Source organism: Tachyglossus aculeatus, chromosome X4 (assembly GCF_015852505.1).
Source record: "Tachyglossus aculeatus isolate mTacAcu1 chromosome X4, mTacAcu1.pri, whole genome shotgun sequence".
Lineage (NCBI taxonomy): Eukaryota > Metazoa > Chordata > Mammalia > Monotremata > Tachyglossidae > Tachyglossus > Tachyglossus aculeatus.
This window is the reverse complement of record NC_052098.1, coordinates 11,865,958-11,893,688: the sequence shown is the minus strand read 5'-3', so window position 1 is coordinate 11,893,688 and position 27,731 is coordinate 11,865,958. Positions and strand designations below refer to the sequence as shown.

The window sequence follows — 27,731 nt, the reverse complement described above, 5'->3', positions numbered from 1 at the left end:
ATACCGTGGCTAGCATACGGATTGGGAGGGAGTGAGAGAGGGTGGGAGACATCGCACAGAGCCCACCTCAGAATAAGTTCACTGCCCATTGGTTCTTTCCCCTTTAGATTTTACCTGTTGGGTGCCACAGCCGCGACACGGTCCGGTCAGTTTGGTTGGCATTTGCTTGATGACTGAAGGCGTTTCATAGTATTTTGAATATGCAGAAGCCATACAGTAACTGATGTCCTTTGATCCCGTTGTTGCCTGGATTTTGACCCTTTCACATCCCTGAGATGAACAGTAGCTGTGACCATCCCTGTTGTGTTTGGCTTTGAGATATAAAAACAGCAATCTATACAAAACAGAAACATGTAGTGTTAGTAAAGGGCATTTAGGAAGTGCTAACTATGTGCCAAGCACTGTTCTTAGTGCTGCAGTTCGGTGGGGCACTTCCCTGTTTCACAGAGGGCTCACAGTCCAAGACTGGGAGAACAAGTATTTTTATTCATTTATCCGGTAAGGAAACAAGCACTGAGAAGTTATTAAGACTGGTCCCAGATCATACAGCAGGCAAGTGCCAGAGTCAGGAATAGCACCCAGGATGTCTGGCTCCCAGCCCCTGCACTTTCCATTAGGCCACACTGCCTAGCAACAACTTAAACTGGGCAAATTTCTCCACCTCCCTCTCACCTGAACAAAGACCCAAAGCTGTAGTGACTGCAGTACTTGTAGTACTTGTTGCTCTCCTTCCCAAAACAGTATAAGATCCAAGTAGCGTTGCTGAGACAATGGGTTGATTTCAACTCTTGTAAGGTGGCACCAAAACAGATCCAGTGAGGCAAGAAGTTAGGCACAGTTTGAGCAGGTACTCGAATTACAGGATTTGCCCTCAGCTGAATACCCTGATAACCCACATGGCCAGGGTCTTTCTGATGGCACTGCTTCAAGGGTGTGCTATACTGACAGGCACTCCCACATTGGACACTGCCAATGGAGACCAATGGAAAAGCCTGAACTTCATCCACTGTCTAAATCATATTTGAGCAAATACAGCTGTGGGCTGAATCAGCTTCTGTAATCTTTCCAAAAGGCCAGCAGTAGAGTAGTTGAGAGACCCACTGTCTGAATCCAAAGAGAGGTGCACAGTTGCGCAAATCTCCACTGTCTTTGTAGCCCAAGTTTGCAGAGAAATGTTAAGAGCTACACTGGCTGCCAGATTGGGCATTGTTAGCAAATACTGACAGCAGACATTCAAGACATCGACGTAGGAAGGGAGCAGGATTTGGAATAAATTGTGAATAAATTTTTAATCTTCAGAGGAAACTGCTAACTCCCACAGATTTTAATATGACTAAAAGCAATTCCCAATCAGTTTGTCTCTCTGGTCTTTCCTTTCTAAGGGAAAACAGTGTGGCCTAGTAGAAAGAGCGGAAAGGCCTGGGAGTCAGGGGACCTGGGTTCTAATCCCAGCTTTGTCATTTTCCTGCTGTGTGACCCTGGGCAAATCACTTTACTTCTCCAGCCTTCAATTTCCTCATCTGTAAAATGGGGATTAAGTTCCTGTTCTCCCTTCTACTTAAACTGTGAGACCCATGTTAGAGATTGTGTCTAACCTGATTATCTTGTATCTACCCCAGTGCTACCCTTCTCAGGGTCGCACCCAGAGAGTTTCCAATACTCTACGAGTCTCAGCTATGGGAGGGAGAGTCAAGCAGAGGCATACACATTCCATTCCTAGCTTGGGCAGAGGCTAGCGAGTGGAAGGCAGTCTGCTACAAGTAAAAACTCACCTGTGCTGGGCAGCAGTGGCATGGGAAAGAGTCGAGGGCAGAGACGCAAGTTTACTGCGCGGAAGGAGGCAATGGTAAACCACTTCCGTATTTTTACCAAGAAAACTCTATGAATGCACTACCAGAACAATTGCAGATGGAGAGCAGGGCGTCCTGGGAGAGATGTGTCCATGGTATCATTATGGTTCGGAAACGACTCGATGGCATATGACAAGACAAGGCCCCAGTGTTTAGAATAGTGGATGACAAATAGCACTTGATAATAAAAATAACATAAGTATATACATCTATACACATATATGTATACATATACATGTTTTTGTTAACCATTTACTATGTGCCAGGCACTGTACTAAGTGCTGGGATAGATACAAGATAATCAGGTCCCACAGGGGGCTCACGGTCTAAGTAGGAGGGAGAACTGTTACTGAATCCCCACTTTGCAGATGAGGGAGCTGAGGAAGAGAAGATAATAATAACAATAATAATAATAATGGCATTTGTTGAGGAAATGTAAATAAAGATCTGGATGACTGGATTAGGTACAGAAAAGAGTGCGACAGAGGAAACGTTAAAATGTAAATTGTATTTGTCGATATTAGGGATCAATCTGAGCAGAAAGTATTTCCCATAAGGACCCCGGCTCCTGGAGGGATTGAACATAGGCGGTTTGGGGCAATGAGGATAATGAGAGACAGAAGTGGAAGTATAGGAGTAGGCGCCGAGAAGCTGGACTGGAAGGAACCAGATACGGCTATCCAAACCAGTCATCAATATTTATTCCCCACTGTGGGTAGAGAGCACAGCACTGGAGAGGAGCAGGAGAGATTTGAGGGAGATCACGCCTGCTGGTTTCAATTGTCTCATTAAAAGTACATGGCCAGGTCTGTAAAGTTATCTGTGGGAAGAGAGTCATTACGTCAGACACTCCGGTTCAAAACAAATTGGTTTTTTGGTTCTTTCTGGGGCAAAGATAATTTTTTCCTTTTCTACAACTGGCACTAATAGGTGCTAGGCAAACATTTCCACTTGGCTCCTGCTGCCAACTATAATTATACGTATTTTGGTTCCTCTTCTAAACCTCTAATAGTGACATGTGAAGAATTACTCCACTGCAGCTGCTTTTCTAAACAGACATTATAACCTATTCTCAGCCACTCGCAGAACGGGTAATTTCTCCATTAAAATAAAAACACAAAAAAACCAGTAATAATTCTCATTCTCCAACTCCACAGAATTACCCAGTGCTGTAGTCAAAATAGAACTTTCTCTCAGCCCGCTTCCTCTGAAGTTCTTCCATTGAGAAGACAGGCTCATATTCCTCCGTACTAAAGAAAGCATTGTTTTGCCTCTGGAAAATGACAAATGTAACTTGAAAAGTGGTGTTTGATGGGTAGCAGAGGCCAACTCGAATCCAGTCATTCCTGTAAATACCAAACAATAAAACAAAATAGGTTTAATCGGCACTTTGGCCAGTTTGATTCCAACCGTACTAGTAGTCCATATGCTTTTTTGAGCCCTGGCCCACTCTTAAACTTGATTTGCTTTGGATTTTTTGCACTGCAGTTTCTGGTTTTTAAACAATGGAAGTACTGAAACCCAGGTGCTGAGTCATCCATCTCCGCTCCCCTTCACAACATTAACATCCTCTTGCAAGCTGTTTTTCTTACTTTTTCCCCTCTTGAGTCCCACTTGCACATTCCCTCCCAACAGGAGCAGGCTCAATTGCTGGATGTTCACAGCTTTCAAATGACAAAAAGATTACGTTGCCATGAGGCTGTTGATCTGGGTTCACATATCCAGTTAGGTTGTGTTTAACATTAACAGCTCAGCAGAGCCTGGCTGCTTTTTACACCTGGCAGACCTCACAAGCTACAACTCCTGAATTTATTCAAAAGTCAACTTTGTATTCCAGTAAGTCTCCCTCTCTCTATTTGCTCAACGTTAACTCTGGTATTCACCGAATGCTGAAAATCATTTTCAACCAGACTCTTCCTCCCGAACTCAACCATAGTTGGAACGTCATTGCCGCCCTGCTCAGAGTTTGGGGACTGTGAATTGTTCCAGAGAGGTTTTGGGGACCAGAGGTGGCAATGACAGGAGGTACATGGGGACGAGCAGATAGTAAGAATCACTTTGAACTTTGGGAAATGGGAAGCATTCTAGGCTGAACTGCAGCAAACCCCCAAAATGACCATCAAATGTTGTTCATATTTTTGCTCCCCACAGAGTTACTACTGAAATGGGAGGATTGTATTCTGCCATCTCTTAAACCAAGCTTGGCAAGAAGAACCAAAGGTTTGCCAGCCCACCCATGAAGTACAGTGCACAGGTAGGAAAATACATGAAATCAGCATTCTTGCTTGGCAAAAATCATTATTTGCCATGGATCAGAGCAGGCTCAAGGATAGGGTGGTGGGGTGGGGGTGCTTTTAACTCTGATTCTCCTCTCCATCAGCTTGCCAACAGTAGTAACCCCTCTGCTCCAGTGTCCTGCGTGCAGGTGGGCTGAGGAGAGACTACCTACTCAATGAATGAGGAATACTTACTGAGCACCTACTGTGTGCAGAGCCCAGTTTGGGAGAGTACAACAGAATTCATTCATTCATTCATATTTATTGAGCGCTATGTGCAGAACACTGTACTAAGCGCTTGGGAAGTACAAGTCAACAATATATAGAGACGGTCCCTACCCAACAACAGGCTCACAGTCTAGAATCAAGACACACATCCCCCACCCTCATGTAATGGACCTCTTAACGAAGGGCACTTGTGCCCTCCTCATCCCTGCTTTTCCCCAGCCCTGCCCTGAATGAGTAACTATTTCCTAGGTTGCAGGCTGTCTTGGATACTAGGAAGCTTACTTGTTAAAATTTATGAGGTAAAGAATTGTGGTTCGTGGGGCTGGTCCATTCCAGTGAACTGTGTATCCCTTTCCAAGCATGACCACGGGCTGGTACTGCTGAAAAGCAGCTCGCTGGTTAAGTCCCCGCAGGGCCATAGAGTTGGATGGGTATTCGTCCCGGGTGATGGTCATGGTAAGATTCTGGGTGCTCCATGTCTGCACATAAACCTTCAAAAGATCATTTTTTTCAGTGAAAAGGAAAGAAAGAAATGTTAAAAATGGTTTGAGAAAGTATGTAAATTGCTAAATCTTCAGCACTTTAAGAGGCAAACATCTCTACTTTGAAAGAAGAGACCCTAGAGAAACAGAAGGGGGGAAAAAAATCAGACTGCTGTGCAAAGTAGACTACATTTAAGGAGAAGAGAAAATAAAAGACAGTGCCGAATTGGCTAGCGTCTTTCTGGTCTGATCTGTGCCAGGGGACGATTTAGTCACCATAATGTAAAATCTACATTGGTTCATATAATCCAACAAAGAAACCTCTGCTAAATTTAAAAACCAAGAAGAAATGAACAATTAAGTGTGAAATAGATACCTTCCAACCAAATGCTGAAAGAGATAGTTTGACACTACTTCGTATTATCTTTGCGCTTTCTGCTTCAATGTACCATAGTAAAATCAGTCTGGAAAAAATAGCAATCTATTTTTTCTTATAGTTTTACTTTAAACCACTGTGGAGGAATTGTGATTCTGATCCCAAGAACTAGGCCATTAGTTAAAGGCAGGATTACACTCCCACATTTACAGAAGAAAGGTAGGTTGAGGAACTCTGGGGATGAAGCACCCAGGAGGCTAGACTTTTCAATTGAAAGGGAATAGGGACAGGTCTGGTTGAAGTAGCTGTCAGCTACAGAAGCCAGGAGAGGTGAGAGACACCACAACCCAGGTGGATGGGTTGTAAATACTTCTCCACTGTGCTTGAAAGACAAGGTGACCCTATTTTCAAGTGCTCAAAGTGGGATACGGTTGGAGCTGAAGACCACTGTCATCAGTGTCATCATCCATGACATTTATTGAATTCTTTCTATGTGTAGAGCACTGTATTAAGTGCTTAGGAGTGCACAATAGAGTTGGCAAACATGTTTCCTGCCCACGAGCTGGAGGAAGGCAAGAAAAGACGACACAAAAACAGAGAGAAAGACAGAGAGGCAGGGACAAAAAACCCCCCAGAAAACAACAGGTCAGTGAGAGAGGTAAAATGACAGGGACATACACCAACGCACCCTCATACTCACACTGAGAAAGATTAACTAAAAAGAAGACATCCTCGGTGCCAGGTGGAAAACAGCAAGAGCAAAGAGGCAGGGGCAGCTAATAAGGTACTGCCCCCACCTCTGTCACTACAATCCTCATGACAGTTATTAAGGCTTAAAAGAGTGGAAATAGTGACAGCCGCTGTAGTGGCAGCAGCATCATATCAACCACTCTGGCTGCAACAGCAGGGACAGAGGGAAGCAGGGGCTCGTGACTGCCCTGCCATGCTCACCTCCAAACAATCAATTAATACTATTTACCAAGTGCTTACTGTGTAGAGCACTATGCTAAGCACTTGGGAAAGTACAATGTAAAAGAGTTGGCGAACACATTCCTAATTGCCATTGTTGCCATGGAAACTGGACCAAATTGGCCACTGCGTCTCCTTACCTGCCGTGGCTACAGCTCTCTGCCACTTTTGCTCAGAGCCACTCCTGTCCACCACAGCTCCCAGCTAAAAGCAGGTCTTTTGGGACTTCCAGCATTGGTGGGGAAAGAACAAAGATTTGCGATGGTTCCCCTCTCATGTGGGATGCCTGATCACATGATTGAAAGCACCAGGACCAACCAAATATCCTGAGAAGGCCGAGAGAGAGCGAATAGGATAGACCAGCTCCCAGTGTTTATGTCTGTAAGTTATACTTTGGGGGAAGGAAGTTTTAGGTTGAGAATTAGAAAGACCTGCTGTAACTTGAATATTGCATTACTGCTTAGGCACAGCACCTGATGGAAGGACTTATTCATTGTACCATTTTCTGGATGTACATTAAACAAATCGCTTAAGCCTGTCTTGTACATTTTGGCAAAATGGACAGGCACTGGGCCATGAAAGGAACAAGTCACTACAAATCACTGATGGAAATACTAAACTGGGAAAAGATTTAAAGTCTGGAATTTATTCCACAATGTCATTTCTGCCAGCTGTAATGTTAAAAAAAAAAAGTCACCAAGACACCAGAGCTCAGGTTTTAGGTGCCATGGAGCTTTGGATTATTTAATCCATTCCTTTCTTCATCTGTAAATTGGGATGGATACCAGCTGTCTATCACTCAGAGACACTGTGTGAAATTTATCTACTTCCTTGGCACAGATTTGTACAAGTGTGAAATAGGGACGGAGCCATCTGCATTCGAGGCAGTGCTCAACGCAATATGCGTGGGTCATCATCAGTAAATATTTACCAATTGATGGACTGCACTGAAAAAACGCACACCAGCAGCTTGAACCAGCAGTGATTAAAAACCTAAAGACAACCGTATATGCAAATCTAACCTGGGCATAGGTGCCACTGCAGACCACGCCGTTCCATTTGGTAACGTTAATGCATTCTGGGTGTCTGATCAGGTAGTTGTCCATTCTGCCCACATAAGTGTCCTTGTATCCCGTCAAAGACCCATCCACGTCATGGAATATGGAGTTCTTGTCACCATCCAGGTCACTGTCTTCAAACCAGGGGCCAGGTTTACCAAAGAAGACATTAAGGGAAACCTGGGGGCAGAAAGGAGAAAGAGACATCTCAACTGCGGCTCTCATCTCCACTTCATTCCATCCCAAGCTGATCCCATTGCATTCTGATGAAAATGTGCTCTAATGTATAAAAGAACAAAGCAAGAGCTTTAGCTGCCCCATCTTTTTAGTAAGGTCACGGGAGCTAGAGAAAAGAAATTCATCACAGTTGAGAGCATCTTTGCTTTTAACCCCTAAGCACCACTTAGTCAAAGTACCAAATGCTTTCGACTTTCACTTCAGTTATTTTTGCTCTGAGAAACTGTGATCTGACCCATCTCCAGGAATAAAATCTAAACTTTCCTTCCCTATCAAATGATCCAGTAACTTATCTGCTTATGTATTCAAAGCAAAGTGAAACCTAAGTCTTCTAACAATTTTCACAGCTGTAGTGGAAACTTCAGCTAAAGACACCACCTGTCTCTTCTCACTTCAGCTCCTCTTTCCCTCTCCAGAATCAAATTCTAGTCCAAGCAACAAAATCTTGAGGTTCCACCACTCCCTAGTCTTCTCTTAGCCCATGTTATCATAATAATGGTATTTGTTAAGCGCTTACTGTGTGACAAGCACTGTTCTAAGCACTGGGTTTGAACAGGCACTGTGGCTTCTGGATTTAATAGAGACCAAGGGCTATGTTCAGGGAATCTAAGTCTTCAGTATTTGCCTAGTTTTTTTTTTATATAAAGTAAACCCCACATGGGTACATCTCAAATTACTAAATTACTCAACCACATTAAAATGCTTAAACAACAAAGGAAGTCTGTAACCTTCAAATTGGTATCAGACTCACAAGTTTAGCAGGTAGAGCTTATGAGGAGTTGATCAGCTATAGACTGTGTTGGGATTTGGGGTATTCATTCATTCAGTCATATTTATTAAGTGCTTACTGTGTGCAGAGCACTGTACTAAGTGCTTGGGAAGTACAAGTTGGCAACATATAGAGATGGTCCCTATGCAACAATGGGCTCACAGTCTAGAAGGGGGAGACAGACAACAAAACATGTGGACAGGTGTCAAGTCATCAGAATAAATAGAAGTAAAGCTAGATGTACATCATTAACAAAACAAATAGAATAGTAAATATGTACAAGTAAAATAAACAGAGTAATAAATCTGTACAAACATATATACAGGTGCTGTGGGGAGGGGAAGGAGGTAGGGTGGGGGGGGATGGGGAGGAGGAGAGGAAAAAGGATATGACTCTGTGCTTCCTGAAGTTACTCCAGGTTAGATGGTTTATTCCCAACAGCCATCTAACCTAAAAGATGTTCACGCATAATGCCAATTATGGCCCGCAGGGTGTCAAGTAGCCTGGGCAACTAGTGAGTGGGTGCTTAGGTAAGTCCATCTCCTTCAATGGTGTCCCGACACCTCCCATTTTTACTGAGTGCCAAGGAACAATGCACTTCCGGCACCATGCCCAAGTGACCAGTCCAGGCTTCTAGAGTTCCAAAGGGTTGAAAACAGGGCTACCGGTGCCTGGTCCAGGCCCACGATATCCAGCTCCGCCCCTGCCATTCTCCTTCAGTAACCAAAGGGCCACCCTGGCCTAACAGGTCCACTGCTGTCTCAGTCCATTACTGCAAGCAATCATGCAGTGGTATTTATTGAGCAAATGGCTGTGTGTGGAGCACAGTTTTAAGCGCTTGACACAGAACAGATGAGGAAGTGAGAGGAAGTGAGAATCAATGTATATGAAGGCAGGTGCCTGGATGAGCATGGGAGGGAGAGGATGTGTAGAAGCCCATTAGAGTGGAAGCTCCTTGTGGACAGGGCATGTATCCTGGCCTTCTGTTATATTTTACCAAGTGCTTGAAACAGTGCTCTGCACCCAGTAGGTGCTCAATAGACACCATTACTTCTTTTACTATAACACAAGATTGTGAAAGAATTATAAAAAATTGTGGGGAACATTACAAAGAAATGATTTCCAAGACTTATATGTCGTGCCATTTCAGAAACGGAGGTAATGTTTGAAATCGGAAATAATGAAGCTGTCTTTAGTAAAAAAAAAAAAAAAAAAAAAAAAAAAACAAACAAACCCAAAAAACACTCCTCTTTCCCACCAAAGGAAAAAAAGCAAAAAAAAAAAAAACACAAATAGGATTCCCTCTATTGTCCTTTCTTTCTTCTCCACACTTCCACTTCTCTAACGAAGGAAAAGAATTTCCAAACCAATAAAAAGCCAAGTGACTCTTGCACCTTTCATCGAATGAAAGAGAGCTTATAGCAACTCTCCATGAACCGACTAGCCCAGTGCGTTGGCTAAAACATCCACATTCAGATATAAAAGCCAAAATATCCAAACCTCTTTTTGTGTTGGAAATTTAAGAAAAGGATCCCGTCCTCTTCTAGAAATTCAGTTGGATGTCAAAAATACTATAAGGCCTTTGACACTTCTGCTCTCAGCCAAAGTTCAGGACAGAGGTCTATGAAATCAGAAGCTCATTTTGTGTGTCTTTTTTCCCCCCCAGCCACAACTTGGCTTGGTTCTCATTTCTCTCCTCCTCCCCACCCCATCTCCAAGATGCTTTTTCGTTTTTCTCCCGTGCAAGGCACTAAATGAGAACTATGAGAATACACTTACATGTGCCCCAAACTTCACAAGGGAAATGTTATTCTTAGGTGTTATCTGCCAGGAGTTCTTCAAGAGGAATCCAACAGCACTGCTGTACCTATCTGGCGTTGGCATGAAGTTTTTAAACGTACTCTTGGTGAGGTGAATAGGTCCATCATAAATCTGAAAACCTCGGATAGGATATGTCCTGTTGAAACACAAATCCCAGTTTAATAAGACATGGGTCTTCACCTGTGGGCACTGCAGATTCCTCAAATAATTCCCAAATCTTAAGGGGGTTTACATCTAAGAAAGACCAGTACAAAAATATCTGAACTTCCAGAAAAGAATATGTGAAGAAGGAAAGTTCACACAAAGCCAAACCCTTTGATTTTTAAAAAATAAAACTATAATTAATTTTATTTATTGAGCTATTACTGTGTTCAGAGCACTGTACTAAGCACTTGGGAGAGTGCAATATAGCAGAGTTGGTAGAGCATCCATAATATCCTTGAAGAGAAACCTTGAGGTGAAAGGGTTTCCTTTTGAACTTCAAGCTGACAATTACCATATTTATTAAGCACCTACTATGTGTCAAGCACTGTGCTAAATATTGTGGTAGATGCCAGACAGTCGAGATCAGACAGAGCTCCTGTTCCACACAGACTCATCATCTAAAGGTTGGAGAGCAAATATTTTATCCCCATGATATAGATGAGGAAACTGGGCCAGAAAGGTCAAGTGAGGTTACTTCCTATACAAGATTCAACAATCCTGAAATTGTGCCCGGCTCTACATTGTAAAACACTGAAGGTTTCTCTCCCCGAGAAAGAAATCCAGAACCCTTTATATAGTAAATGGATATAAATATGCATTTTAATCATCAATGATTTTTGAAAAATGGAAGAGTCTGTATTTTTTTTTCCTTCTATGAACTAATTTGCTACTTTACTGGGAACACGTAAAAATCACTTCCCACTTCTGAATTTAAAGACACTTACCAGCAAGAAAAGGTCACTGGGTAATGCAATATTCAGATCTCAAATTTGATACAGGCAATAGCCATGATGTGTCTCCTTTCTCCTTGAGGTATTTTAGCTATCTGGCCAAAGAGTGCCCGGTACAACGCTCTTCACATAAGATTGTTTACTATTTGATGCCACTTTGAGAAGAGCGGTAACTGATAGAATGTTGGTAAGGCTGAGTCATTCATTTCCCGCTCTAGACTGTAAACTTGTTGTGGGCAGGGAATGTATCTGTTTATTGTTGTATTGCACTCTCTCAAGTGCTTAGTACCGTGCTCTGCACACATTAAGCGCTCAATAAATTTGACTGACTGACCAAAGACTATCAATCAATCAATCGTATTTATTGAGCGCTTACTGTGTGCAGAGCACTGTACTAAGCGCTTGGGAAGTACAAGCTGGCAACAAAAGTTGACTATGGCTTACGGTGGTGAGGCTCCTGAAGATCCTCCTCCACAGATGGTTTTCCCATGTTACGGACTTGATTTCCACATTGTTTCCCAGATACTCTGGTTTTTCTACATGCCTGTCTGCCTCCACTTCGATGACTGACCCCTAGAGTCGGCACTTTTTATTTGTATAGATCCCAGCTCTTAGCACAATATTCAGCACACAGTAAACACTTGAAAATGCCATCATCTCTCCAGCCATTTCTGGGTTCTGGAAAGTTGAAAGCTGTCGGAGGAGGGAAGGGAGTGGGAAATTTGACCTTTTGATGCCAGAATGACCTTTCCCTTCTAGACTGTTAGCCCATTGTTGGGTACGGACTGTCTCTACATGTTGCCGAATTGTACTTTCCAAGTGCTTAGTGCAGTGCTCTGCACATAGTATGCGCTCAATAAAATACGAATGAATGAATGAATGAATGAATGCATAGTTCCTAGCTCCTGATCTGGAGGGGTAGCATAGCCTCAGTGAGTGTTGAAATGTGTTGTGCTGGGTTGACACAGCACAATGTTTAGTGGAGGACTGTCAAATATCTGGTGCACTTGCTCTATGCAGACACCACAACCAGGTCATCCAAGCCAAAACAACCTCCCCTGGAGCTTGAACGATCTGTTTGGGCTGTCTAAATGGAATATGTTGATCGTACTAAATGAAAACTTTCCACTTCACTTTGTACTGAGGAGATCCTGCTGCCGAGTTCTGCTCCAGGCTCTACTGGGAAGCCTACATTGCTTCTCCACAGCTGGTTTCTTTACACATAAAGAAGTTCCAGCCTGCCTTTCAAGACTGAGGTTGTGGATTAATTTTCATGGAATCTTTGAAGATGTGCTAAATAGTGTGACTATAACTATGTATTCACTAAGGAAGTTCTGGCCCCACAGGCACCATCATAAGTGATGCTTCAAAGTGAAGCATCATCGCATGTGAGGAAGGAATCATGAGGAGATAGCAACAAAGCTTCCTTATTCTCCTGAACACACCATTGCCTCCTGAAGATGAGACCCTGCAAAGCTTAGAAAACAAAAACGAGTAATGTGCAAAGGCATGGTATTTGTCTCAACTATTGAGGAAGTCACCATGAAAACTGGCAGAGTCAGTCAGTCAATCATATTGAGCACTTATTGTATGCAGAGCATTTGAGTTACTGACATACCTGCTGAAATCCCAGCTCTGCTACTTGTCTGCTGTGGGACCTTGAGCAAGTCACTTAACTTTTCTGTGCTTCAGTTTCCTCACCTGCAAAACGTGTATTAAGTACCTGTTCTCCCTCCTACTTAGGCTGTGAGCCCCATGTGGGACCGGGACTGTGTCCAAACTGGCTACCTTGTATCTACCCCAGCGGTTAGAACAGTGCTTGGCACATAATAAGCGCTTAACAAATACCATACAAACAAAAAAAAATGGAGGGGACATTTCCACAACCTCTTCCTCAACATATGGAATGCTCAAGACATGCTACAGATCGCAAAGATGCCACTATCATCAAAATCTTCAAGGAAGGTGAATGATCAAACTGCAGCAACTGTCATAACATCTCATGGTTCTCCACTGCTGACAAAATCATCCCCAGAGTACTTAGTAGAATACTGTTGCCCACGTATTCCCTAAACAGCAATGTAGTTTAAGACCACAGTGTGGCATAGCAGAAATGATTTTTGCAGAGTGCAAGGTAAGAGAAGTGCGGTAAGCAGCACCAAGATCTCCAGGCAATTTTCATAGATCACAAAGAGAGTCACACTCTGTCAGTCAATTTGGATTCCGGCAATTGCTTAGTAAATGTTGTTGCCCTGAGAAATTTAACAAGATTCTGAGCTTTCACCACAGTGACATGGCTAGCCGTGGCAAAGCTGGGGGTGCCTTGCTTGATCCATTCCCCATTTCCAGAGAGGTAAAGCAGGGTCACATAGTAGGTTTAGGCCATTTCAATTTATTCCATATGACCATGCTAGAGGATAAAAGGGACTAGCATTAGAATATGCTCCTGAACAAAAAGCAGCATAGCCTAGTGGAGAGAGATGGGCTTCGGAGTCAGAAGGATCTAGGTTCTAATCCCAGCTCTACCAATTGCTTGCTGTGTGACTTTGGGCAAATCACTTAACTCCTCTAGAGTGTAAGTTCGTTGTAGGCAGGGAATGTGTATACTGTAATAATAATAATAATGATGGCATTTATTAAGCACTTACTATGTGCAAAGCACTGTTCTAAGCACTGGGGAGGTTACAAGGTGATCAGGTTGTCCCATGGGGAGCTCACAATCTTAATCCCCATTTTACAGATGAGGTAACTGAGGAACAGAGAAGTTAAGCGACTTGCCCAAAGTCACACAGCTGGCAATTGGCAGAGCCGGGATTTGAACCCGTGACCGCTGACTCCAGAGCCCGTGCTCTTTCCACTGAGCTACACTGCTTCTCTCCCAAGGCACTTAGCACAGTGCTCAAAACACAGTAAGCGCTCAATAAATATGATTGACTGGAAGTGCTTAATACCTTAAAAAAAAAACCCAAAACTTCCATGAAACTCTTCCAATTCAACAGGCTACAGTGCTCTGCACATGGCAGGCGCTTGAATACTGATAACCATGAAACCTGGAACTAGCACAAATGTCACATGAGACTCCTTATCACTAACAGACCATAAGCAACATCAAGAATCAAGACAGGAACATGAACAAGGAAGTCCTGGACTGAACTCAGTTTCCTAACATTAAAACTATGCTTACTTCAACACAGTTGTGCTGGGGAGGGGTGGGGGGGGGCGGGGAGACGTGAGGAGAATGAATGACTGTAGGATACCGAAACAGCTGCCGTACAGTGTGTTGAAATTTAGGCGGCCAACAATAAGGGTGACAGAAGAGACATTCTGAGAAAACAGTATAATGCATGCCTGAACATAGGGAGTCACAGCTGAAATCAATTTATCATTTTTTATTGAGCACTTACTGTATGCTGAGCACTGTGCTTGGGAGAGTGCAACACAGAGTTGGTGGACACATTCCCTGCTCAGATGAAAGTTCAAAAATAACTGTGCAGAGCATGCTATGATCAATAATGGAGCAACTTTGAGGGGTTTGTGAGACCAAGACACAAAAGTATCAGGGGCTGGCTACAACAAACGTGACATGACAGCAAAGAAATTTTTTGTGTATACTGTGTGTTTAGGACTGTCAGTTCCAAAATGGCCATTGCAGCCTTATCTGCACCTACAGGTAAACTTCATCATCAGTGGTATCACCTTCACAAATGCAGGACAGCTACATTTATAATTATGTGATTATAAAAGAAAAAAAATTCCACAATAGGAACCTAATTGCTGAGAGATGCTTTATAAAAATCATACACCATATCAATTTCTTCTCCTTTTCTCATATTTTTTAAAACCAGCACTTTCTAAAGTCTGACCATTAAAACCAAGAGAAAATTATATAGTTGTCCTTCAATCATTCATGCATTCAATTGTATTTATTGAGCACTTACTGTGCGCAGAGCACTGTACTAAACACTTGGAAAGTACAATTTGGCAACAGAGACAATCCCTACCCAACAACGGGCTCACAGTCTAGAAGGGGGAGACAGACAACAAAACAAATAGACAGGCATCAATAGCATCAAAATAGATAAATAGAATTAGAGATATTTAAAGACAGCACTGATGGAAAAGTTTACCACTATACTGTAAACTCTGAGGACAGGTATCATGACTACCAATGCTATTGTATTGTACTCTCCCCTAAGGGCTCAGTTTTCTCTGTTACCACTATACTGTAAACTCTGAGGACAGGTATCATGACTACCAATGCTATTGTATTGTACTCTCCCCTAAGGGCTCAGTTTTCTCTGTTGCCACCTCTCTCCATACAAAGAGAGAGAACTAATATAATGCTAAGGCTTTTAAAGCTTTTCAAAAACTCAGGAAAAAAACACCCAAGAATCCACACAGGAATGGTAAAAACTTCTCCCTCGATGTAGTTTAATGAAACTTTGTCATTTATGAATTGTATGCAGTACTCCAATACTTTTTCTTTGTTAGGAGACAGTAAAAAGGAATCAGAGGAGAAAACAGAATAACATAGTAGTAGGAAATTAACATTTCCCCTTATTTGAAATGCTATGGAAGACTTCTGAGGTAGTCCTCTTTTAAAAATTCGATACTAACATGATTCTATAAAATGAATTCTATAAATTGAGTGAGATGTAGAGTGACTCAAGACTGAGGCCTCATTCAGTTTTTTTTAAAAAAACAAAAATATGAAGTTTAAACTAATTATGGCATTTATTAAGTGCTGAACTAAGGCAAACTGCTTTAAGAAGTCTAGACAGTTGGAAACCTGGTACTTGGCATTTTTCTGGGTTGTATTTGTTTCACTGTGTAGCTGACCACTAGGCAATGATAAACCAAATGAGGTCTCAATCTTGGGCCTCCCTGTATTTGTATAGAACAATTCTTACCGGTTCCGAGGCAAAGTGCGAAGCTTCTTGTCTACCCCTCCTGTGCCCATGTACTTGTTTTGACCCCCCTGGAAGCCATAGTTTCTGCTCTCTCCAACAAAGAGGGATTCTGATACTTCCTGGCTGGAGCCTTCATCTTTGGGGAAGCTTCCATCACTGTCAAAAGGAAGTTGGGCATTGTCAGTATATTGAAAGAAAAGGAGACCAGTTGTTAGGCCTGGATATCTAGGAAACGTTAAATGAGGAGAAAAAAATGAAAATCCATCAAATTAAACTATAGCCAAGGATGTCTTATATTGAAATGCATTACTTCAAAGTACAAGGATTCACTTCTTTTTAAAATAGAAAAACACTTCAAGACTTGAAAACTTAAGATATGGAAATGTAAAGTATTATAAATAAAAACAGGTTCAACTACTACAACAGCTTCATTCTGATTCTCCCTGCCCCAAACACATTTAACTCCCTACACCAAAGTGAGAAAATCAAATTCCATTAAAATTAATTATTCGGTGGTGTACCAAATTAAATTAAAGTTTCCAGAGTAACTTTTATTGGAAGTAATACCCACAATAGGTGAAGCCATTAAGTGAGGGGAGCTTCTAAGCAAGGCTAGATTGTTAAAAATTAACAAATTCTTTCTTTTTGGTCTTCTGTCCTTCCTTTTTAAAGCTCTAATTGAGAGTATTTCCAGCTCACTGAAGGACTGCCAAATACCTCCTCCAGGAGGCCTTCCCTGACTAGGCCTACATTTCCCCAGCCCCTGCCTAAGAGAAGCATCATGGCTCAGTGGAAAGAGCATGGGCTTGGGAGTCAGAGGTCATGGGTTCAAATCCCGGCTCCGCCAACTGTCAGCTGTGTGACTTTGGGCAAGTCACTTAACTTTCTGTGCTTCAGTTACCTCATCTGTAAAATGGGGATGAAGATTGTGGAATAACCTGATCACCTTGTGTCCTCCCCAGCACTTAGAACAGTGCTTTGCACATAGTAAGCGCTTAACAAATGCCATTATTATTATTATTCACCTTCCCCTCTGCTTTGCCTATGCATTTAGGTCTGCATCCCTTAAGCATTTTGATAATCAATCAATTAATGGTATTCAATGAGAGCTTACTGTGTGTGGAACCCAATAGTAAGCGCTGGAGAAAGGACAATACAGCAGAGTTAGTAGACACAATCCCAATTCCAGGACATATGTATGTTTTTCTAAAATTGTCCAGGACAGTCTACCAAAAGCCAGGACTGTCCTGGTTAAAATGGGATACATGGTGAATCTAGCAAAGGTAATATAGTGATGCAACACTTTCTCCACAGAGATAATAATAAAGACAGTACTTATTCAGGTGCTTAGTATGTGCCAAGTGCCATGCTAAGCAGTAAGGTAGATACAAGATAATCAGATTGGGTACAGTCCCTTGCCCACACAAGTTCCAGAATCTATGGGGGAGGAAAGACAGTTATTTTATCTCCATTTTATAGATGAGGAAACTGAGGCACAGGGAAGTGACTTGCATTCAGCCCAACATATTCTGACTTTCACTAGGCATTTTGATGAGCAGCACTCATGCAATTACTCTCCAACTTTGTATTTGTTTTAGAAAATAATTGACATATCTGCAGACGGAAAAACTTTCAGTCAATTAAATGTTCTCACCTGGCAAATGTCAAACCTACTCCATTGTCAGCAAATCTGCAAGAGAAAACAGTAAGGATGGAACCCATCAAAATTCACCCAACTACATAAAAAACTTATTCTTTAAAATAAATAAATGCAGCTGAGATTTCACTTGGATTCATCTTTCAAAGAATATTGCTTCTGTTTGGAATTAAGAATTCTAAGAACTAGAATTTCATATTAATCTTCACATCACAGTTGCTGGGTTAAGCACTATCATCGCTAAACCTCTTTCGTTCTTGATAATATATAAAAAAATAAGTGAGAAAGGTATTTGGTTTGCCTAAAACTATGGAGAAAAATCAAGGTCAGAGTCAAGAATTCTGTACTCAGTCCTGGACTCAACTTCTCTTTTTACAAATAAAATTAAAAAGCACTGGGGAAAATGAATTTGCCTATTACTCCAAATTACAATATTGCTCCAAGTTAAAATACACTAAAAATTGTAAATATGATGTTGCACATTGCTGTTGGTTTTCAACAGGCAAAGCAACAGCTTCACAAAAGTCAAGAGAAAAAGCCAGGTTTTGGATATGGATCTGTTTATGAGTCAGAATTGGTTCCCAGTTTCTCTCCAATTTTAGCTCAATTTTAGACCAGACAAATTCAGTTCCAATACAAGCAGCAGAATGAGACAGCTATTAAAACTCACAGTACACTAACTCTAACATGCTTCCTAATAACCCCATTCTCCGTGTATTCTGAAGAACAAATATTACACCATTGATCCAGGATATTACACTACCATTTCACTCATCATGAAACACAGAAACATCTTTGTTATCAATTAGACTGATTAGGGGAACCTACGCTGAATTCTTAATGATAATGTCTCCTCCTCTGACCCAAGCTCCATGATCGTTATTTTTAAAAGTGATAAGTCTGTCCATAAGAGCAGCAACGCGGGGCTTCTCAGGGTCTGCATCCTGGTGAGGTCGAAACCTTGAGGAAAAAGAGAAAAAAAAAGACAAAATCAAATTACTAAAAATGCCACTTAAATGGATTGCTTATCATAGATACAAACCGTGAGCATTCATCTACAATATACTTGTTGGCTCAATTACTCAATAGTCAACAATTATTGATTGGACACCCACAGGCGCCTTACCTGTTTTAAGTTCTTGGGGTACAGTGGGAAGAACAGGATTGGTCTCTGCCCTCAAAAAGAATATTCTCTTTGAGGAGAGCATGAGAGAGGTCTGCATGGTATGCAGAATTGGAAGACAGAGGCCAAGATCCAGTGAGAGCTGAGAATAGTTAAGTAAGATAGATGCAGTTGTTGGAGGTGTTTGAAAGTCGCTGTCAGCAACCACCAGTGGGCTGGGAATAGCCAAGTGACAGGGTCATAGCTATGTTTTGGAAAGTTATTTGCATTTGAGAGTGGTAAGTACTGTGGTGTTTGTTAAGCACTTACTATGTGCCAAGCACTATGCTAAGCCCCAGGATAGATACAGGATAATCAGATTGGACACAGTCCCTGTCCCACATGGAGCACACAGTCTAAAGGGGAGGAAGAACAGGCACTTCATCCTCATCTGCACAACTCCCTTCCCACCCTCCCGAGTTCCATTTTCTCTGAGGATGCTGAATTATAATAATAATGGCATTTATTAAGCGCTTACTATGTGCAAAGTACTGTTCTAAGCACTGAGCTTAGTACAGTGCTCTGCACACAGTAAGCACTCAATAAATACGATTGAATGAATGAATGAGTGCATTTTCAAAAACCTTATCCTATTTCAAACATCTCATTTCAAAAATAAAAACATTCAACTTATTTACACATTTTTTACCAGAAAAGTACAAGACAGGAAAAACAACGGGGGGGAAAAAAGAGAGAAAACAAAGAATATCCCATATAACTAATACTTAAACTGAAAGTGCAATCAATCAAAATAGAATAAAATGAAAAGTGTCTACATAGGTTTGAATTGGTATTTTTATTTGGCTGACTTGATTTAGGGAAATGTTCTATAATTCAGGGACCAAACTGTTTTCATTGCCCTGAAAAGCCTAGATATGAAAGGGGACTGTAATTGTTTTCTTTATGCATTACGTATGAGCCACTTCCTCTTTTCCATATCTTTCTCTTTTCCATAACTCCCCAACAAAACTACCCAAATGGGCTTTAATGAAGGCAGCATGGCCTAGTGGAAAAAGCATGGGCAAGAGTCAGAGGACCTGGGTTCTAATCCCAACATTACCACTTGCCTGTTGTGTGCCCTTGTGCAAGTCACTTGACTTCTCTGTGCCTCAGTTTCCTCAACTGTAAAATTGGGATTAAATCCTACTACCTCCTATTTAGACTGTGAGCCCCACATGGGACAGGGACTGTGTCTGACCTGATTCATTTGTATCTACCCCAGTACTTAGAACAGTGCTTGGCACATAGTAAATGCTTAACAAATACCATAATCAAGGCCGAGAAACTGTCCGGGTCCCTTTCATTCATTCAATCGTATTTATTGAGTGATTACTGTGTGCAAAGCACTGTGCTAAGCCCCTTCCATATAAACCTTAAATACAGTAGCTTCAACCCAAAACCAGGAGTGGATTTAGAGGCAGAGGATCCAGGTAATGTCATGAAGCTCCAAGTTTGGGAGCAGCATTGGGCACAGCCTGGAGGTGGCAGAGATCTGAGGCAAGGAATCACCCCCAAACCCCATCCCAAATGAATAGTTTTCCCAAACATCAATGAGTGCTGCCACTTTTCTCCACCCCATACCTGGGCACTAGTCCTCCCAATCATTCAAACAGCCCCCCAGCCCGTGTTCAGACAGCACTCACAACCTCATCAATATGCCTCTCGAAAATCTCCATCTCCTGGTCAACACTTGGGCAGACTACCGTTCCCAGCACCACCTTCAGAGGAGATCTGTCTTCTTTCTTGCCTTCCTCACATGTCCCACACCCCCTTTCCCCATCTCAGCTATGGTGGCCAGAAGAGAGACCTATTCCATATTCCACGGTAAATGTCGCTGAATCCTCATTTGATTGCAAGAGTTTGTGAGGCACAGTCATCTGCCAGACAGCAAAAGTATGTCCTTCTTTTCTTGTGTCAAAAAGAATTTTGTTTAACTATGTGACAGGCAAGAAAGAGATAGCCTGAGAGCACTAGGGACCAAAACATCCTCAGGACATGGTGCTAAGAGGCCAAATACAATTTTCAACAGTTCGTAGTTCACTCCAGGGGAAAAAAAACAGTTTGAGTTTCTAATTTCTCTTGATCTATCTTTCTCCTCCTCTTCATTTGCACAAAATCTATTCTCTGCAAATGTCTTTACCTCTCTTCTCAACTGTGTCCTGACAATGGTTACATTTTCACTCTGTATACCTGATTGCTGGCTTCTTCCTGAGATAGGCATTAATTCAGACTTATTGCCCTCATCTCCTTCTGCAAACCCCAACCCAGACCAGAGCTCTTCAATATACATATGCTGCCTCTTCAAAACCCACTCTGGCTCATGATTCTAGCTGAACAGCCTCCCAGTCACATAATATCAAGCAGATGGAGGATTCCTGGAAAGGAAATGGCAATGTTTTTATGGAAAGCCAATAAAGTAGAAGGGGGGGGAAAGCACCCCCACTAACACAACATATTATCCTGGTGAGTATCTCTCTGGACCTTTCTGAAACGTGGTTATTTATGCAAGTCGATTCCTCTGCTGCCTATGAGATGCCCCACCAATTCAAGACTCTGTGAGCATACGGTGGAATCTGCTGCTGTTTTCTTTCAGAACCCGTTCAGAATTTAGTCACATATTCTTGTTCTCCCTTTTTGGGCATCTTGCCCAGGTCATCTAGAAGAGCATTTTTGGAGCAAGGACAGAATCGCCAACCCTTTTTCTCCCTTAATTCTTGCTACACATATAGAACTTGTTCATTTAATGTCTTCTCAGGTTTAAAACAAACAAAAAGTCTTCATCAATCCTGAAGACTTTTCAATTTGGAAGTATCCACCTTGGGATTCCATTGACGCACAGCAAATCCTCACATTTACTGTTAAGTGACTAACTTTTGATGAACATATTAAGCATCTTCTGGAATTTATGTACCTGATGCTTAATCCTGGACTTGGCACATTACTCATTTATGTTGTACTTTTCCTCATTTGTACATGTCTGTGCTTGAACATGATGTTTGTGGGTGCATATGAACATTAGTTTGTGTAAAATGAAATGCACTGGCAGTGGTCCAAACATGTTGTAACTTTTCTTCTACAATCTGTTACACTCAATAATTACTTCCAAATGGAAGCCCATTCCATCACTTATATATTACCAGTGTGCGTGTATACATATGCAGGGCTCAACAAATGTTGGTTTAGATTACCAGGCAAACAAAAATGCTACTTGTCAGATGCTCTCTGCCTTTGGCTTTGTGTGATGGATGTCTCATCCCAAAACCACTTGACCTCAGTTGCTGTATTTGCTATTTCTACATAGGCTTACCACTGGTCAATTCCAAACCTGTGCAAGGGCAAAATAAAAGGGGATAAGGACAATAAAGAATCCATAACCCTTCCTTTGTCACCAAATCACCTGGGCAAATAAGATGTTCTCATGAGGTGACATGACTTCATTTTTCCAGATCTATAGAAAACTTCTCTGAATTTAATACCTTTTCCTTGTCACCTCTATTAATTGTTTGCTGTGGTTTTACTGGTTTTGGGTCTTTCTCCTAGTAACACAGAGACTGCTATCTCTTTTAGTAATAAATTATTTAGAAGTTCAAAAAAAAGTACAAAATCCTTGACAACCCAGCTAGAACACTCTTCTTTTGACTTCTTTGTTGCCACCACTGCATTTTTTTGAAATTATGCTATACCATACCTGCTGGTCTTAAATTAAGATCATCTGTGTGATTCTCAACGAACTTATGCTTTTGATCATGTATTCCTGTATATCCCTACTTGATCATTTCTTCAAAGTATTTTCTAGCCTAGATGTGACCTGAATGGAATGTTGCTGACTAATTTTACCAATTCATACTTCCCAACTGCCATTTGATCTCATGCTTTATGCTTTATTGTCTCCAGGACCTTCCCTCACATATTAGTCAGACTTCCTGATTTACTGCCTAGTTCCTGCTTAATTCCAGCACTGAAGGGACAGGTTTGCTTTCTTGCAAGTCTGTCAAACAACAACATCCTTTAAAAGCAGCATAGTCTAGTGGAACGAGCACAGTTCTGTCACTTACCTGCTGTGTGATCCTGGGCAAGTTACTTAACTTCTCTGTGCCTCAGTTTCCTCAACTGTAAAATGAAGATTAAATCCTACTCCTTCCTACTTAGACTATGAGTCCTATAGGGACCAGAGACTATGTCTGACCTGATAAACTTCAAACTACCCCAGCGCTTAAAACAATGCTTGACACATAGTAAGCACTTAAGAATGCCATTTAAAAAAAAAAGCAACCTTTAGGAGAAAAATCAACACATCTCAAAGTGCTCTGCAGAAAACCTCAAACATAACTGGACAACCTCTTAATTTTTTCACTCTCCTCAGAAATGCTTTCCCTATTTTTGGTATCTTATTATAGATATTATTGATCAACACTGAAGAACTTGTGTGTCTTGTCAACCTATAGCTGGCCCCACACACAGGAGATAGCAAGTCCCCCAGTATAGTGCTCTGCGCACAGTAAGCGCTCAATAAATATAATTGAGTGAATGAATACTCCCTCCCAAAGGGAAACTCATTCACTTACCCAAGGACACCATCACCTGGAAGAAAATCAGAGAAGGGCAGTAGGGAAAAGGAGGAGGAGGCTGGCTAGTTAGAGGACAGCCATCTTAAGTTAGGTGGGGTGGACTGTTCCTTGGGAAGTGGCCTGGGCCGTTCTGGACATTAAGATGGTGGGCCCTTGCCTTTAACTCATAGTTAACCGTGTCCAAGCAGGTCTAATTGAGCGAGGGAAACAATGTTCACCTAGAATCGCCAGTTTTCACATGACACAGAGCTAAGAAAGTTTTCATAATTCATTCCACAGTTCTAGAAAAAGGTCATATACTTTCAGCCTCAACTTTTTGAACATTCTTAGTCATCCTCCTTAGTCTGACCCTTCACCTCCTGTAATCATTTCTAAGCAGTACACTCATTTCCAGAGTTGAAATCTTTTAATTTCCTCTTCATGTTCTCACCCCAATCCCAGCTCCACTTCCCAGACTTCATCCTAAACCGTGAGGGGCGGTGGGGGGAAGACACTGAACCATATTAAACTAGATTTTCCAACTGCATCATCTACGTACTTCTCTTCGGGCACTTGATAGTCACCCCGCCCTCAGCTCCACTTACTTACGTACATATCTGTAATTTAATTATTTATAGTAATGTCTATCTCCCTATCTAGATTGTAAACTCATTGTAGGCAGGGAACGTATCTACCAACTCAGTTGTATTTTACTCTCCCAAGCACTTAGTACAGCGCTCTGCACACAGTAAATGCTCAATAAATACCATTGTTTGATTGACTGATTGATTGCTTGCTTAAGCTACCTCCCCAAAATTTGGAACACTGGGAGGGTTGAGATGGTTTAAACCACAAGTGGAGAAGAGGCTTTGGACTACTGACTCCTAGCAGTGAACTACTTTTTTTTTAAAAATTGAATTTCTTACTGGATTTCACCTGTATTTCTTTCTTTATATGTATGTCTTCCAACCCTTTTAGATTATGAGCCCTCCTGGGTTTAGTACAGTGTTTGGCATGAAGTAAATGTGGTTTAGTGAGAGTCAGAAAACCCAGGTTCTACCTCTGGCACTTGCCATGTGTATGGACCTAAGGCAAATCACTTAGTCTTTCTGTGACTCAGTCAACACATCTATAATAATAATGATAATTAATTGTGGTATGTGTTAAGCACTTACTACGTGCCAAGCACTGTATTAAGCGCTGGAGTAGAAACATGATCATCTCCAGTGTAAGTCAGAGAACAGATATTGAATCCCCATTTTGCAGATGAGGGAACTGAGGCACAGAGAAGTGAAGTCACTTGCCCAAAGTCACACACAGTAGGTAAGAGGCAAAGGTGGGATCAGAACCCAGGGCCCCAACTCCCAGGCCCATGCTCTCTTCATGAGGCCATGCTATACTAAGGGCCCCATATATGATTGGGATTGTAAGGGTTATTACACTCAAGAAATGTCAAAAATATTTGTACCATTCTAAGTCAGTAAGTTGGCAATTCCTGATGCACTGTTAAGAGTTCACTGGTGTTTTTCAATGTACACCGAACCAGATAAAAACAAGGGCATTTTAAAACGTCGATTTAGCATCACAGGCTGTGAGTGAAGTATGTGAAAGCCACATCTGAACAGGATGCATGGCACCAGACAGCTGTTAGGTAGAAGGTCTCGTGTTTCCCTGATAAAAATAAGGAACTCAAGACTTCTTAAAACCCAGAGAGAACTCGTTGGCCTAATTTGGAAAGTGCCTTTTCCTTTGCTTAACATACATGAAACATGACTAAACAGATGAGTTCTGCGATCTACCTTGCACTGTTATCCAAACAGAGATATTCCCTGGGATCAGAAGCGCTAGCATTGGATGTTTTCACACCTTTGTCCACAAATAATCCAGCCTAGAAGACATAATTAAGATTCATGAGCATAAAAATCCATGCCGACACACATATAAATCCAAACAAGCAAAATTCTAGCCCAGCTTTTTTTCCACAATAATCCTAGAACTCCCAGGGGTACTCTGAAAAGACTTTTGTGCTTTTTCGGGGTTTGGTATTTTAATCTAATTTAGCCCTTCATTCCCTGAAATTTCAATGCCTTTTTTTCCAAGGAGGCCCAAAAAGATAGAACCTGGGAAAGCTCACTTAGTCCCTAAACAGTGTTTGATGCAGACATACATAAGGGCTTGGTATGTGTGTAGTTCTTTTTTCTTCTAAGAACTGTAGTCCTAACTGACTGTAATCACTAATCAATCAATCATATTTATTGAGCGTTTACTGTGTGCAGAGCACTGTACTAAGCGCTTAGGAAGTACAAGTTGGCAACATACAGAGACAGTCCCTACCCAACAGTGGGCTCAGTATCTGATTGACGGAGGGTTCAGCTGTAGCTTTTAGAAAAGGAAATAAGACTCTATAGTACACAAATGGAAAGGCCCAGAGTTTTTGCTCCACTCAGGAGTCCCCTGAAAGCAGTACACATTTCTATTGACATTACCCTCAGTGGAAAATAGACTATTTGTGATTTCTACCCACCATAGGCTCAATTAACTAATTTTGGAGACTGCCATTCTATAAATATGCCAAAATGAAACCTACTCAATCATTCCAATCATTTTACCTCAAAAAATATAATCCTAGATTTTAGAGAATGAAAACTTTAAAAGGGATAAATACCCAGGGCATAGTATCACGCCAATGAACTTTCAGAGTGCCTTATCAACAAATGCCATTTTTTGCCCTGCCACACAATTGGGAACCTGAGGATTTCCACTTTGAACAGCTACTTTCAAATGCTATTAACTTGATCAACATTCACCTCACAAAGATGCAACAGAACTTCATATCTGGAGGCAATTGCTTTTCTCCAATTGCTTTTTTTCCCCTGAGTGATGAGGATAAACAGTTCAAATTGCAACATGCTGTGAATTTTAATGGGTGCTCTGAATAATTCAACACAAATACAATTTTAAAACAATCCATCAATGGTATTTATTGAGTACTTACTGCATACTAAGTGCTTGGGAGAGTACAATATAACAGAGTTGCTAGACACATGCCCTGCTCACAAGGAGCTTAAAGCCTAAAGAACTACCATTCATGTCCATTATACACAGGCAGACAGAAGTCCCCACCACAAGGCAGTATTTTTGAAAGCCACGGGGATGAATATTGATTGCAAGCAGATTTATGTATCAGCATATGATTTGTGAAAGACTGTGGCAATTCAAATGCCTATAAAATTGACGGGCCTGGTAAACACTTTTTAATCTATGAGACAAAAATTTTCCAGGTCAAAATTGCCAAGGCAATACTTTATTCATTCAGTCTTTCATTCAAATATTAATAAATTTTCAAGGCACTAGATTAAGTGGCATCATAAAAACTAAAGATGGCATGTTCACTCTCGTCAAGATGCTTATGACCTAATCAGAGACGACTGGCAGACAACAAACAGTAAGAGGATGAAGTAGTCAAAGCACAGTACTGACTAAATACAGAACCACACACCAGGGAAGGAAGACAGTGGTTGGGTAGTATTTTGGTGGCATCTAGACCTCTCTATAGATCATTCTTTTCTCATGATTGTTCCTTCTTCATGCAAAATATACACAATGAGACATTTAAAGGTAAACTTTATCCCATTTTCTGAATTGCGTTCCTCACATGAATTCACCTGTTCTTCTGCAAAATGTAGTCTTGGTATTGAAAACAGTAGGGCCTACCTTAAAATTTGAATGAACTCTGTTGTTATAAAAAATGCCTAAAGGTGTAAGCTCAGCTTTGGTCAGTCCAAGCAGTTTACTGGATTCTCCTGTAGGTACCTTGTGGAATAAATACCATATTCCAGCATCCTATAATCAAAGGAAGAGATCATTAAAATATTATTCCTTTTTGGCTTGGCTTCATGTGACATTTCCTCAAGACATTGTCTACTTTGTTAAACGATTTTTTAAAAATTTATGATTCGGTGTAAGAAAAGGTGAGGGGGTGGGGGAAAAAACTCATAGCACATTTAATTAGTTACACCAGACTATTAAAATGAATGTCATTTTGGGCTCTGAAATGGGGAAGAGGGAAATGGTTGGATTATGCTACCAAAATGTTTACTCATCACTCTAACGTAGTACCTCTCTCTGGCACATTTAGGAAAGGATCATTTCACCTAGACGGTTATAAATGTCAAATCAACGGTATTCAATAACCACCATGGCACTCTATTAAGCACTTGGGTGAGTACACCAGAAGTCCAAAGTTATGGTCTCTGTCTAGTGGGAGAGTCAAGGAGACATAATTTACTGACAAAATGAGGGAGCAGGAGAAAGAACAAGACTATTACAGGTAGCATGAACCTATCAGGACGAAACAGCTGAACTGAATGTACAAATGTTTCTACATATATTATGATGATGGCTTTTCCCTGTCAGGAACAATGGATGAGCCTCAGTTCTGAATCTTTATTTTT

The 27,731-nt window shown here is 41.4% G+C and overlaps 1 protein-coding gene and 1 non-coding gene across 4 annotated transcripts in view; one reads left to right on the top strand and one right to left on the bottom strand.

Annotated features, from left to right (window-relative positions):
* CEMIP2 (cell migration inducing hyaluronidase 2) overlaps positions 1 to 27,731 on the bottom strand; it is a 91,799-nt gene that overhangs the window by 12,063 nt on the left and 52,005 nt on the right. For all 3 annotated transcript variants that reach the window (XM_038769658.1, XM_038769660.1, XM_038769659.1), the window contains 10 exons: positions 26,992 to 27,120; positions 25,077 to 25,165; positions 18,397 to 18,528; positions 17,566 to 17,601; positions 15,912 to 16,067; positions 10,025 to 10,202; positions 7,204 to 7,419; positions 4,637 to 4,845; positions 3,014 to 3,196; positions 115 to 334 (listed from right to left, as the gene is read on the bottom strand). In XM_038769658.1, the coding sequence (XP_038625586.1) occupies positions 115 to 334; positions 3,014 to 3,196; positions 4,637 to 4,845; positions 7,204 to 7,419; positions 10,025 to 10,202; positions 15,912 to 16,067; positions 17,566 to 17,601; positions 18,397 to 18,528; positions 25,077 to 25,165; positions 26,992 to 27,120 (1,548 nt within the window). The remainder of the gene's footprint in view (positions 1 to 114; positions 335 to 3,013; positions 3,197 to 4,636; positions 4,846 to 7,203; positions 7,420 to 10,024; positions 10,203 to 15,911; positions 16,068 to 17,565; positions 17,602 to 18,396; positions 18,529 to 25,076; positions 25,166 to 26,991; positions 27,121 to 27,731) is intronic.
* Positions 1,625 to 1,762, top strand: LOC119948575. Its single transcript, XR_005456962.1, has one exon. It is a non-coding gene; the product is annotated as a small nucleolar RNA SNORA7 (small nucleolar RNA).